The sequence below is a fragment of the Sitophilus oryzae genome, unplaced genomic scaffold (genome assembly GCF_002938485.1).
Source record: "Sitophilus oryzae breed Bouriz unplaced genomic scaffold, Soryzae_2.0 scaffold_347_pilon_pilon, whole genome shotgun sequence".
Classification (NCBI taxonomy): domain Eukaryota; kingdom Metazoa; phylum Arthropoda; class Insecta; order Coleoptera; family Curculionidae; genus Sitophilus; species Sitophilus oryzae.
In genome coordinates, this window is record NW_022146915.1 from 298985 (window position 1) to 313390 (window position 14406).

The 14406-nt window shown below is 33.4% G+C and overlaps 1 protein-coding gene across 4 annotated transcripts in view; it reads left to right on the forward strand.

Annotated features, from left to right (window-relative positions):
- The window catches only part of LOC115884730, a 153392-nt gene that overhangs the window by 124122 nt on the left and 14864 nt on the right, over positions 1 to 14406 (forward strand). For 3 of the 4 annotated variants that reach the window (XM_030903382.1, XM_030903380.1, XM_030903381.1), the window contains 6 exons: positions 2706 to 2819; positions 2975 to 3213; positions 3391 to 3694; positions 6468 to 6648; positions 6893 to 7099; positions 11924 to 12284. In XM_030903382.1, the coding sequence (XP_030759242.1) occupies positions 2706 to 2819; positions 2975 to 3213; positions 3391 to 3694; positions 6468 to 6648; positions 6893 to 7099; positions 11924 to 12284 (1406 nt within the window). The remainder of the gene's footprint in view (positions 1 to 2705; positions 2820 to 2974; positions 3214 to 3390; positions 3695 to 6467; positions 6649 to 6892; positions 7100 to 11923; positions 12285 to 14406) is intronic. The other variant, XM_030903379.1, reaches the window with a different exon arrangement.

Sequence of the window (14406 nt, forward strand, 5' to 3'; positions counted from 1 at the left end):
CAAAGGTTAAACGTCCGCCTCACAATGTAGCCACAGTATACCATTTACGTCTACACAAAGTAAGGGATACACAGTGTGCCGTAAGATACACAGTGCTTGTGTATTACGTTTCAACTCTGTTTACACATTGCAGTTGTGACTACCGCGTGTATACGTATGTATTTTGCTTCGTATATACATCTTGTGCTAGATAAAACTACTTCTTATGAACAAATTTAGGAAATAATACAAGTTTTGATGCCTAACTTTTCGTTCTTTTTAATAAATATTTATTCAATGATACCAATTATATCTTTTTAGAACGAAAATTAGGAGGGCAAAACTTTGTATTTTCCAAAAGTATCTCGATCGTAAGTTCAAGAGAAGTAGCCTTAAAATTGTTTCATTTTTGTTTTGTATTAAATGTACCATTTTTCTTCCATAAAATGGATTAAGTGGTTAAAAAATAAAATTCTTATATTTCTTTATATCAGGAAACGCAAAAGCGCAAATAACACAATAATAATAATTATTTACACTGCAGAAATCAGGAGTAAGAAAACATTGTAAAAGAACAGAATTTGTATCAAAATGTATTAAAAATATAAGTACCTAGTATAACAACATACTAAAATAGTAAACACTGGTATATCGCCACGATTTGATGGACCTCGTTTAGTCATTTTTTTCTCCTCTTTTCCCTCCAAGCAGTTGGCTTGTTAGCATACTCATTCAACGAGCACTCTGTTGAACTTTGTTGTATTTGATTTCCAGATTAACAATCTCACCCTTAAATTTTATATAAAACTGATTATTGAATATTAAACATATCTGTAAATTGATCCATTAATAACTTACCGAATATCAGTGTAAAAAGTTCTTTGAAATGTTTAATCTTTCTTTGTCTGGTCCATTTAGATTTTTATTATTTCCAAATTAAAAAAAATTATATTGCAGAGCTAACCTCTTTATCATTATACGAGAATATTTGGAGTTTTCATTCATTGGTGTCAAAATTTGGTAAATTAGGTATCGAGTAAGGGAAGAGTCGCTGCTATAATATTAATAATACTCTTAGGAAGGTGTAACAAGGTAATTAAAAACTTGTGCTTACCTTAAAATCTCTTTTAAACTACACACGAACAGAACATTTATATAGAGCTTCCGAATGATAAAACAATAATGGCTGCTAACACATACCACTCCTAGAAAGGAGGAAGAAGAGAGGTCACATAAGATACACTTGGTCGGTGTATCTAGGCTGAGGCTATCCGCGCATGCGCACACCTTCATTTCATGCTAGAATGTAGACACAACAGTACACTATTACAAAGTGTCTATATAGATATTTATATTATGTGTATACATCACATTTTTACAAGGTGTGTACTATAGGCACAACTATGATACGAAGTATCACACATACATATGACTTATACATTGTATGTCTCATATACCGACGTCAGATTTCATCATTTTAATAATTATTTGTTATGTAACAAAAAACTCTTTAGAATCTTGAGTGCATACGGTATACAACTAGTAAACACGGTATCACACAATTCTATCAATATAAACCTGCGTGTATCTCATATGTATACGTTAGAACTAGATGAACACTTAGGTTCACTTTAACATATTTTGTTTCTCATGTGTCTCCCTTGTAGAAACGTAATTTCATTTGGACGTGCTGTATGGGCCACAGCCGGCATTTCATCAGCCGACTATTTTTAATAAATAAAAATAGTTTGGGTACCTAGATCGACTCAGCCTTAAATGAGTACTTGGGATTCACAATCCTGAGGTAATAATAGGCGGTTGAAGCGTAGTGCTAGCCACATTACCTTCCTTGTATACCGAACGGCTCTAGCATGGCAAGCTGTACCTTGCTACTCCCAAGGCGTTAAAACGCTATATACGGGAGCTATTATTATTATTATATTCAGTTATTTCAAAGACGTTTTGTCTCTCCAATATCCGAGCAGAAGTCTCCAATATCACAGCTTTCACAAGGTACTTGGTAGATAGGTGAACTTTTTCTCTTGTTATGGTTTCGATACTGTTTTTGTTAAGATGCTTCTTATAATAATTCTAGTTAAAATATTGTACTGTTTGGTTATTTGCCTGATCTTTTCTGATGTTTCTTATCTATATGAATTTTTCACTAGAGAAACAGTAGATTTTATAAAAGGTGGAAGTTAATCAACTTAAAGATCTATTGTGTCACTCTTTTTTGAGTTATAACTTATCATACAGTCTCAGGGCTTTGGCAAAAACCAGTATCTGCGACGGTTTTAGAGAGGTTCTCTGTTACAAAAGTCCTGAGAAATTTCATCTAGTGTTTTAGACATTTGGAAGATTCCCATTCCAGGTTACGGATGGAGTGTTCCAAGTTCTTGAGTTTTGCTTTGAGTTGGTTTCTACTTGGGAAACAGAACGGTTCCAGTTAGTATTCTAGATCGTTTGTTTTTTTATTAGCTTCTATCCCTTAGTGGGTTAGAGCACCCACAGTAAGAAGACTTTATTTTCTTTGCCTAATTTGTTCGGCTTTTGAGAAAGAGTACCATAAATCATCATCCACCTCTTTCAAAGAAACTTTCAATATTTATTCCGAATTACAACAAATCAAACAACAACTGTATAATCTGCTTAGTTTAACTTGTTCTTTAAAAACAATCTTTTAGTAGGTAATAAATGGACTCCAGTAATAAATTATTCTTTTTTAGCAGATATTCTATACCTTCGGGAAGTCCTAATAAGACCTGGCAGGGTTCAGAAGATGAAGAGAGAAGCGTCCATTACTCATCATCAGGGTATTATGAATCACCAATAGAAGATGAGTAAGTAGATTAAAGAACATATAAATATAAAATATAATATACATACGATTTGAAAACAAAAAGCGATGTTTGGAAACAAGAAAGCTGAAAATGAAACTTCAAATATGATTACCTACTAACTGACCTTACCTACTGACTATATTTACATTTTCTAGCTTCACATTAAAATCTTCCAGACATGAGGACTACACCAGAAGCAAAAAAAGAAGAGACTTTCATCTAGAACTGACTCACACCTCTAAACCACAACCGAGCAGTAAGAATAAGCAAAAATACGGTGAAGCCAAAAATACGCCAGAAAAAGAAAACCACACTAAGTTGTTAGGAGAAAAATTAAAGAGAACGAAGTCTAGAACACGTAGCCCCATGCAGGGACAAAAAAAGAATATACAAGGTAAAATCAAATAGGTTCTAAAATCTATGGTATTGTGCTAAGTTTATGTACCTACTTATTTATATTTCTCAACACCTGTTACTTGCACCTCTCAACACTTATCTCTATTCCTTTATTCTTATTTCTAAACTGTATCATTCAACCCGTTAGCGAATTTTAAAGAAAGGAGGTTTGTAGGTCGGAGATCGCCATATAAAGAAAAAAACGCTGCATACGAAGAAAAGAATTACAAGGCTACATCTGATGAGTCAAGTACTGGAAGAGAATACGCTGCAGGTCAGAATTCGCCAAGAAAGAGCAAAAAAAGCAAAGACAACAACAGGAGAAGATCTCTTCCTCGGTCACCGATAAGACTTAAGACCGATAAACGCAGCAGTGCAGAATACCAACCATCCAGTTTACCAGGAAGTCTTTGCAGGAGAAAATCTTTTAAGCAGTCGAAAAGTTTGCAGTCGATACACTTAGATGGTAAAAAAACTGGGTAAGTACTGTGATATACCTCTAAGATTCTATGAGTCAGTATTAGATGAAATGGCGCAGTCGACAGGATTAATTTTAGTTTTTTTTTGAAAATTATGATATGAAAAAGCAAATATAACTTTATACAGTTCCAATATTTCACAGGGTGATTTTTATGTACTTATAAGATAAAAGCATGTGTTCTAAAATGATTTGTTTTCGAAATACATTATGTCAAAGTTCTGCCCGTCTATCCTACTGCCGTCTGCCTATCTATCCGTCTAAGAACTCTATTCGAGTACCTCTCTCCACCAGTCGATTCCTTGATTCCAGGAAAGTTTAGGTCGGCCTCGATTACGTCTGTTTGTAGGTGTCCACTGCAACACTTGTTTTGGTATTCTATCGTCAGCCATTCGTTGTACATGGCCGTACCACTGCAGTTGTTTTTCTTGTATATCTTGTACAATGTTACCGTCCACCTCCACCTTCATTTTTTCACGTATTCTCTCTTCCTAATTCTGCCTAAACGGGAAATTCGAGCTGATCTTCTACAGAAGTCCATTTCGGTCGACAACAAATTCTTTTTATGTTTTTTGCTTAACTGCCATACCTTAGAGCCATATTATAACATTACGCTTTTCAGAATCGCGTTATAAATCAGTTTTTTTCTGTAATCCGAGATACACGGAAGAAAATCATTTCTATATTCAAGAACAATCATACACTTAAAATTTTACACTTTCTTTAAGGATAGTATTCTTTCCATGAGTACAACAAATATTTGGAACTATTTTACTTTTACACTTGCTTTTTAAATATAGTTATAGTCACTTTAAGTAATTTTGAATCTAAAAAAAGAATAAAATGACTTATATTTAAGAAATACTTATATTACTATCAAGTGAATAAATCCTTTAGCAACGAAGAAACTATTATTAAATGAAGTATAAATGCTTTTATATAATAATAAGTAGTATTCTTAACTTTTTTAAAACTTTTACTTGAAATCGGTGTATTAAGACTTTAAATAAGTATATTATTCTCGGCGCGAGAATAACACCCCATTTCCAAAAGTTACTATTCTTATATTAAGTGACCATCCCCAAAAGCAACAACGCAACAGTGCATTCCTGATTCCTATCTTCATTTGGTTTCTGTTTCTCCTCTGCGACACGAGACGCGCCGTTTATTCTAATAAAGACGCGTTTTTTGTTATCGTTTGTGCTTATGATATGTTAAAATGGAAGACCTTCTTCAGGCATGGGAGATGACGGATTTGATCCCAAAATTTCAAAGTAATTTTAGCAGTAATCCTACATTATTTGATGACACTGGTTTGAGGTTAGGGGGACTCCATTTTAATATGCATTATTTCTTATACAATGGTGGTAAACTAGGTATGTGCGCGTTTGGAATGATTCAATTATGTTTTAACAATGTTTATTATCGTTTCTCGTTTTCAATTAGCGATGCCGCTGTTCAATATCTACCTATATTGGGAAACTACACAGTTTTATTGTATTTTCTTATTACGAAAAGCATATAATTTGGTAGGTGATGTTTGGCTAATCTAATTTAAAAAGTATTAGCCATGTTCGGGGTTATTCTGGTTCAATATTCATTTTAATTTAAATTCCCCCTAACCTCCAACCAATGTCATCAAATAATGTAGGATTTTTGCTAAACTTACCTTGAAATTTTGGGATCAAATCGTCATCTCCCATGCCTGAAGAAGATCCTCCATTTTCACATATGACAGGCACAAACGATAACAAAAAAACTTTATAATTTTATAATCTACCTAGTCGGCGCGTCTAGTAACTAACCTAAAAGTAAGAAGAGGCTTTATTTTATAGTAGGTGATATTACACTTGAATAAAGTAATTATTACATATACACAAATTATTTCTGTACTTAATGCAATAATTTGCTAATTTTGAAATAAGTATAAGTAGTACTCGAAACAAGATTTTATCTTGAATTGTCTGGAGTGTAGTTATAATCTTAATTTCAATACTAGGTAAATCTTAAATAAAAGATAAATTTTCTTAGCTTCTAAGGATAAGGTTTTCTTGAAAAGAAGTATAACTAGATTTGCGGAATGGGGAAACTAGCATATCGTTGGTTCAAGATTACTAATCTTTAAGCCAGTTTAGCTTTTTTTCCGTGTATCCCTGGATTAAACCACCGAGTTCAGCGCTCCTATCACCTTTCTGCCTTTACCAATCCGTATCTTGTCTTCTTCTTGTTTAGCTCCAGTCCCCATCTCTCGTATTCATCAGTTTTCTGGTCATGTATTCTAGGTCTTCTTTGTCTTGGGCCATTACTATCTGGTCATCGGCGAAATGCAGAGTACACAGAGAAAGGTTGTCATTAATCGGTGTTCCTATCTCAGAGCACTTCTTGCGCCAGTGTTTTAGAGCTTCTGAGAGGTAGATTTGAAATAAACTTGGGGACAGACAACAACCCTGTTTTAGACCTTCTGATATTGGGAATAATTCAGATAGAGTTGGGTCTATTTTAATTCTTGAAGAACAATTGCAGTAAAGTTGCTGAACCGCTTTTATTAGTGTTATATTTATTGGATTTTTTTCGAGAACTTCTCATAGTTTCTTAATTGGTACCGTATTGGTACCGCTTTCCTAAGTAAACCTAATAATTTTGGCGCAGTCGACAGGATTCACTTTAACGATCATATTTTTCGTGGAACTCTGTGAAAAATTATATCGGAGAATTATATTTTCTTTTATATTTATTAGAGATATTTATCAGCTAGACTTTTATGTCGTTTCCAGTTCCAAAAGCCCTATTTCACAGAAGAACGTCCAGAATTCCTCCAAAGAAACGGCCACACTGAAAGCCTTAAGCGCAGAATCACTGCGATCGGTCAGTCCAGGTAGCGATAGTGTTTTCTATAGTGATCCTAGTAGTCATACAACCGATCACCAAATTCACTGTCTACATTGCGGTAAAGAAGTAAGTCCAAACAATATGTTTGTAATTTTGAATTTTAAGAGTTAAGTCATTTTTCAGTAACAAGCTGATTTTTGTAGGTTTTTCTATTTAATTCTATTTTATATTTATTTTATTATTATTATTATTATTTTATAAGTTAAAATACCAGTTACAAGCGCAAAAAAATCTTTGAAAGATCGAAGAAAACTGTGATAAAAAAAATATGTTTTATATGTTGCTTCTTAGTTATTGTTATTACTTATAGGTAGATGTAATAACTGATGAAGCAGAGAAAAGCTTGAGCAGTAGCGAGCCTCAACCGGACATCGTTCAGCCTCCAGCAGGATTCGCGGATTCGCCTAAACTGAAACCAGGGAGGTTGTTTAAAAAGGTGGACAAGAGAATAAGGTCAGAAGAGAGGAGCCAGGCGGAAGGGAAAAGAAACAAATACAAACCTGACGCCAGAGCAAAGGTATAAATACGTTTTCAAAGAATAATTGATAAATTCAACAATATACAGGGTTGTTCACCACATACGACACGGAGTATTGTGGCTAAACGATGATATTTTTACAAATTGTAAGTTTGGGGTTCGTTGAAGGACTATTAGAGCTACAATTTAAAAATATTTTTACAAGATACAGAGTGTCCCAAATAAATAAAAAATGTCAAAGTTGTATTTTTTTAAATGGAACACCCTGTATATTATTACATTTTTAGTATCTACGATTAAAATAAAGGTAAATTTGACTAAGGTTTATTATACTTAAACCTTACCGTTTTTGAAATATTCAATTTTGTGAAATTGCAGTAAAAATTTTAAAGTTTCATTTCTCCAAGGGTATCAATGTTTTTAATACTAAATATTTACTGAAGTTTATTTACTGATCAATTATTATGATGCAATAATAAAAATAATACTACCTTATACAGAGTGTCTAAAAATTTATTTTAAATAATTATTAGCTTCAAACGGCAATAACTTGTTTAATTTAAATGGAACACCCTGTATATTTTACGAGAATCAGATGCACAATTTAATTGTCTATCAAATTATATTATACCATTTTTTACCTATCTCTTTAAGTTTTCGTAGAAAATGCATTTTCTTGTAATTTAGAACTTATTTATCAATATACCCATGGACTAAAAAAGTAATTGTTCAGCATTGCATCCTTTCAAATTATGCAGTGTTTCATCATATTTTTTCTAAATATTTGTTTGCTAGTGACACTTGTTGGTGGTGCAGACTAGAAATTGGTTTCAGAACTCTGTATAGAGGTGAATAGTTACACACAAAAATTTTACTTAGTAGTAGGATATACGAGTAAGGGTCGCTACAACGACGTCCCGTAATCCTGTTGTTAAAACATAACCAAACGAGCTGTTATATGTTTTAACAGCAGGATTACGGGACCGTCGTTGCATCCACCTTAATTCATATGAAAGCACAATTCTGTTAAATTTATAAAACTTACATTAATAAGATACTATCATCTAACATTTCGTTCATTGTTTACACATCGAAATACGAAGGCTATTCTTGAACCGCCGGCGGCAAGCATATTTGTAAATTGTAAACAACGTCCATGATCGCGATTCGGTTCTAGGCCGAACGATGCCGCGTAAACAGCATACGATATCGCAAATCCGTCTAGTAAATAGCATCCGTGATTCCAAATTTTAACTGCCTTAATTCCTCTTATAGACAGCAGACGATATCGCAAAATTTGTTGATTGGTGGCTCGTAATCAGCATTGAAGATCGCAAAATTCGCAAGTGCAAGATGTCTACCAAAGAATATAGTACTAAATAATATTTTGCAAAAAAAATAATTTGCCCCCACACCACGAGTATATAAGTTAATAGATAAAGAAATTATTAGAACACGTTTCGTTAAAAAGAAAGAAATTGAGGTAAGTTACTTGTCACAGACATTAACAAGAGTAATTACTCAAAACAAATTAACTTAAAAAAAACAGATTATAAATCGAAACCAAAAAATGGCAGAAATGAATAAAGTTACAGAATGTCTTAAATTTGCAAGAAATTTTACCCAATGCTTAGAGAATGACCAGCTTCACTTCGAAAATTTAAAATAAAAACTATACTTTTTGGTAGTTTCTTTGCAGGTAAAATTTGACTTTTTCTAGTATAAGAAGATCAACAAGAAACTTAGTTCCTTCTTGAATATTTTTTATAGTTAAGGACACATCTTTTTTTTTAAGAAAAGTTAGGTATTAGAAATTTATATTGAGTTCTATGGAAAATATATTATATCTCCATTTTGTTTTAAGTAATTTGCATACATATGTAAATTGGATTTCGACAGACGATGACAGAAGAAAAGCAGATGACGTCCCATACCAATCTATTTATTTTACTAAAAAAAGTTTCTAATAATTTTTAAGTTATCTATGGATGGGTTTAAATATAAATCCGTCGTCATGCGTCGTGTCTTGTTGTTTTTAACCAGTTTTATTGGTTTATTTAAAAAATGACAGATCGTATTTCAATTTTATTGGTTTGATGGAACGACAAACGGACGCCGATGCGTATGAACTCGCCTTTAGATTTTTGTCATTTTTGACGTTTGTCAAAGTCTTGCCAAATTATAGGTTATAATTTTGTGTCAACTTTTGTTAAATACCGTGCGTTTTGGAAGATGATGCATTTTGATTCGTATTATTACGCGTGTTTTGTGTCTTTTGAAGTCAAGTGGAGGAAAAATCGAGTGAAAATTAACTGTAGACCCAGAGCACAGTTTATGGTTAATACTCGCCAGGCAGAAAGTCTTATACACCAATGAAGTTGCCATCGATAAAGTTTGTATACCATTTCGTCGTAGATAAGTGTATCTCGTATATGGTAGAAGGATCAAACTAAACACATACTAAAAACTGGAGTAGCTGTAAAATATTGACATCACACGATAGGTAAATAATAGATTTTAGTACTGCAGAAAAATAATGTCAAAAGGTACTGGTTTAAAAAAAATAAGATTAAAGTTAATTAATCAACCTTTAAGGTATAAAATTTGGTAGGTGTTATTAATAAAATAGTTTGTTTTATTTACCTATGTTGTTTTATTTATTCCTGTGGAATATTACAAATTTGTATTTGTACATAAGTTATATTGATAAATATAATCATGAATGCGGGTAGTTTCATAAAGCTTGAAAGTAAATAATAGTTCTTTTTATATTTTTTGGTATGTAGTGTCTTGTTCTTGTTTGTTTTGTATTAACACATACCGTTTTTATTAAATAAAATAACTCGATTACATTTTTTCAGTTTTATACAGTTTTTTTCACAATATTTTCAAGTAATCACTTGTCATCTTGTCAATCAAATTTTAAATATTTCCTGCTATGCGTTCCAGTTGTACCAACTTATTTCTTTGTAAAATAAAATAAACTACTTTGAAATTAAAATGACAGACACATCTATCACTGTCAAGGATCTTCTCGTTGGACAGACTATAGTGTCATCTGGGAATATATTTTCTGTTGATTTCTCGACACGATTTTAGGTTTTACTTTATAAAGTCCTCTACTACGACTATAGTCCTCTATAATAATCCAAATTTGCTTGAAAAAAACCTTTTTTATTTTTAGCTGGTTTAATTTGTGTTGACAAACAAAATTTGCGATCCTGAATGCTGATTACGAGCAACCCATTTATATTTCGCGATATCGTCTGGTGTTTATAAGAGGTGTTAAGGCAGTTAAAATTTGGAATCTCGGATGGTATTTACCAGACGGATTTGCGATATCGCATGCTGTTTCGTTCGGCCTAGAGCCGAATCACGATCATGGATGTCGTTTACAAATATGCCGCCGGGAAATCCTCGTCGTGATCCAATCAGATCATATATGGATCAGATATGACCATAGATAAAAGAAAATAATCTACTATTAAAATAGATATGAAACTTAATAGTAAAATTTTGGGTCAAAGCGCCCCTCCGTGTTTTTAGTGGAGACTACGTTTAACCCAGCACCTTCGCCTTTTCTGCTGTTAATGTTTTTTATGTTTATATTTGAATTTAAAGGATTTATTTTTAAAGTTACACTGATATATTAGTATATCAGAGTAACTTTAATAAAACATAAGAATATATATATTTTACAATTTATTTTTTTAGTTATTTTATAGAGTTTCATGTAAATGATCGTAAGTCGACTGGCTGTCTAATGAATAGACTGAGATTTATAGATTTTAAAGCGAACGAAAAAAAATCAAACAACGAATACATACCATATATTTTTCTTTTATCTAAGATACATACCTTATCGTCTTTTGGAAACACGTACATTTTTGCAGTTTTGTTAGTTTCTTTGCAAGTTGCAACACAACAAGAAAACACCATTTTTACAGTTAATAAATAATAAAACTATTTCTGACTATGATATTTAAAATTTAGATAGATAGAAAATTAAATAACAAACGAGTATTTGCAAACGCAGGCCCAAATTCAATAAAAATCTAAATTTTTCCTGCGAAAATCAGGCTTTTTTCACGGAAAAGATATTTGAGGTATTTTTGGATTCATCAGCAGTCATTGTCAAGTTGACAATATACAGGGTGTTTTAGAATTAGTCTAAAAAAATTATGGTGTGATTCCTCATGTGTTCTTAAAACAATTTTTATATAACCATTGGGTCTAAAGTACTTCCTTTCTGATCTATAGGGTGTTAAAAGTTAAAAAAATCGATTTTTTTGCTTAACATAAATGGTACACCACTGCTTTTTTAAAGAAAATATATTTTTTTCTTGACTGACCATCCTTTTTCAACAAAATTGATCTTTTGAGTTTTTCTTGTTCATCAAACGGTTGTCGAGAAAAAAATAAATATACTTATTAAGAGCCCGCCTTAATTCGTTTTATAACGATTTTTTTTTTATTTTTTAGATTAATTAGGAAACACCCTGTATATGCATATCACAGGCAACAAAATAAACTAGTAACCTCTAAAAATAATTTTTTCTACCACTAGCGACATACCGTGTTTTTAGTGTGTACTAAATTATTTTATCAAAATTTCATCATATAAATTTCCAGGCAAATGACCCATTATTTGTTTATGCTACTTCGGATGAGTCAAAAATGGGCTAGTTTGACGATCGGTTTTTTATACCGAGAACGAGACCGAGATCTCGGCATAAAAAGGCCTGATTTTTCGCCGAGAATGACTGTAACCGAAACCGAGACCTAAATCTCGGTCGGACCTTATTAAAAACACACTGACGACATTCATACGTTTTTCCCAAAACTTAATGAGTACTTCCCCAGTCAGAAGAACGCGGCGGTCCACCAACACCAGGACAACACCCTCCTCCACCCTCATCTCCATCGCCCAACCGCCCAGCCCTCGCCGCAGGCCGCAGCGGCAGCACCGGCGGCCTCAAGTTGCGCTCCCGCTCCCCACACCACCACCACCACCATCACCACGGCAGCAGCAGCGGCGGCGTCGGGGGGGAGCAGCTCAAGACGGCCAACAGCAGCCCCAGCATCCTGCCGGGCGCCCCCGAGGAGGAGGACGACGACCAGGGAGTCTACGGCGCGAGCTACGGCCCGGGCAGGTGGCTCTACGTCGACGAGAGGGACGAGCTGCAGGGGGGCGGCTCCTCGGCAACCTCCCTCTCACCCACAGGTAAGGAAACGTCCAATAATTACGCGAGGGTATCAAGGGTAGAAGAGGGTCAAGAAGAATATTACTAAATCTCATGTGAGGTAGAGAGTGGGTTTCGGTAAATACCTTATATTATTATCTTATACTATCTTCTATTAGGTAATTTTCTAGGTAAAAAATTGGCGCCGGGAGGCACGTATAGCGCCCATACTAAAATATGTTAATAAAAAGTTGTGTAGCATTAGAAGTTATAAAAAAAAATGATGGAATGTTTTTTTTATAAGAATTTTCTTTTAGAAAAAATATTAAAACAACTAATACTATGCGACGGAGCTGTTCGCCGGTGAGCAATGGGTCGTAAGCTAGTGAAAATTAAATTGTGATAATTACGTCTTTATAATATACTGGGCGCCACTCAGTTTTCCATTTACTTTCAAAAACTTCTAAGTTGAGAACTGAGAAATCAACTCAGAATATAGGTATTATTTATTTTAGGAATTACACAAATGAAACGCTGAGATAAACTAACAACTAAGTATAATTAATAATTAAATGTTAATTAGAATAAAATAAGACTATGAATAATTTGATGTTTGAAAATGTTTGTTGGTAAATAGTATGTATTAAAATAGATCACTCAAGATGGTAGTTAAATCTGCACGCTTCTGAATATTAATATTTTATTAATTATTCCGCAAAAAGTCTGGCGATCTTGGTACCAAAATATAGGGACTCTTTATATTAAAAAAACCGTACTATGTAGATATCAGAAATATGCATAACATGAATAAAATATTTCAAAGTGACTCTAAAGTAATAAAATATCTAATATGCCTGAAGGGCTTGAAGCATTAAAGTGAACTTAAATTATATAAAAAGAAATGATCTGGCCTTTTTATCCGTTCTGGTCACAAGCTGGTTGTGGTGAACTGCTGGAACTGGATCGTGATTAAAACGTCTCCACCCAGACAGGATCGGAAAATGCTGTATATTCAGGAGATTCCTCCGTTATTCAACGTGTATATTGTAGGGACAAACGTGGCCCAAATGTCAGATACAATAAACAAAATGGCACCAGAAATGCGTACAATAAAATAAAACCCTGTACAAATAGAAAAAAGGTAGGTATTAGGAAACGTTATGTAAAAAATAAAGGTCTTACCTCCGCTCAGAGGGTTTTCTCACACAAATTTCAAAAATGCCAAAAAAAACGCCGATAATTCTATCGGGTTCAGCTTCAACCACCAATATAGCGATAAAGGTAGGCACGAGGTATATACCTATACCGTCAGAAATAAAGTGACGAACAACTTCGACCGGACTGAAATAACTATCCAAAAATAAACTTGTAAAAAAATAAAAGATAATAACAATACTTAGAATGCCATCTCGGTGCGAGGACTCAAACTTGAATTGTTTAAATAAAATAATTCTGTACATTTATTTAAATTGTGTGAATTTTAAAAAAAATGCTACAGTTGGTAGGCAGTTCTTTTAGTTTCAAAGTAAAGGAATTTTTCCATTTTTTTTATCTCAAAAACTGCGACTTTGACTGATTTTGATGTTATTACTAGGGTTATTACAAATTTTGTTACAAATATTATTCCTAATCTTAAACTGAAAACCGCGTTTTGCTAGCTACAGTAATTTTGGAGTTACGATTTTTTTAAATTATAACCTCCTCCCATACCCCCTTACCAACCCCCCACCCCCACAAAAAACTAATGGCCAGATTCTCGGGTGTCACAGTAATTTTGTGCCAAATTTGGTTAAAATCGGTTTAGCGCTTTTTGAGTTATCGTATTACAGACAGACGGACAGACAGACAGACACCATGAAAATATTTTGTATTTAATTATTATTAATAATATTAATTTTGCCGATTTTAATAGCCTACCATACCTGTTGGTATGGTCGGCTAAAAATTGTGTAAAAAGCTGAGAATATCAGATTAATGTTTATAAAAAGTGTCTGTACCTCTATGGCGAATTCATTTCTCCTAAAAAGTTATGTGGATATTTCACCACTGTAAGAAAATCTACAAAATAAAATAGTTATTTTTCGTAAAGACTGCTGCGTTAATCCAACGGAGACTAATTGTCACCAGTAGCTTACTTATAAATCTTGCGTCTAGCCGGACGGT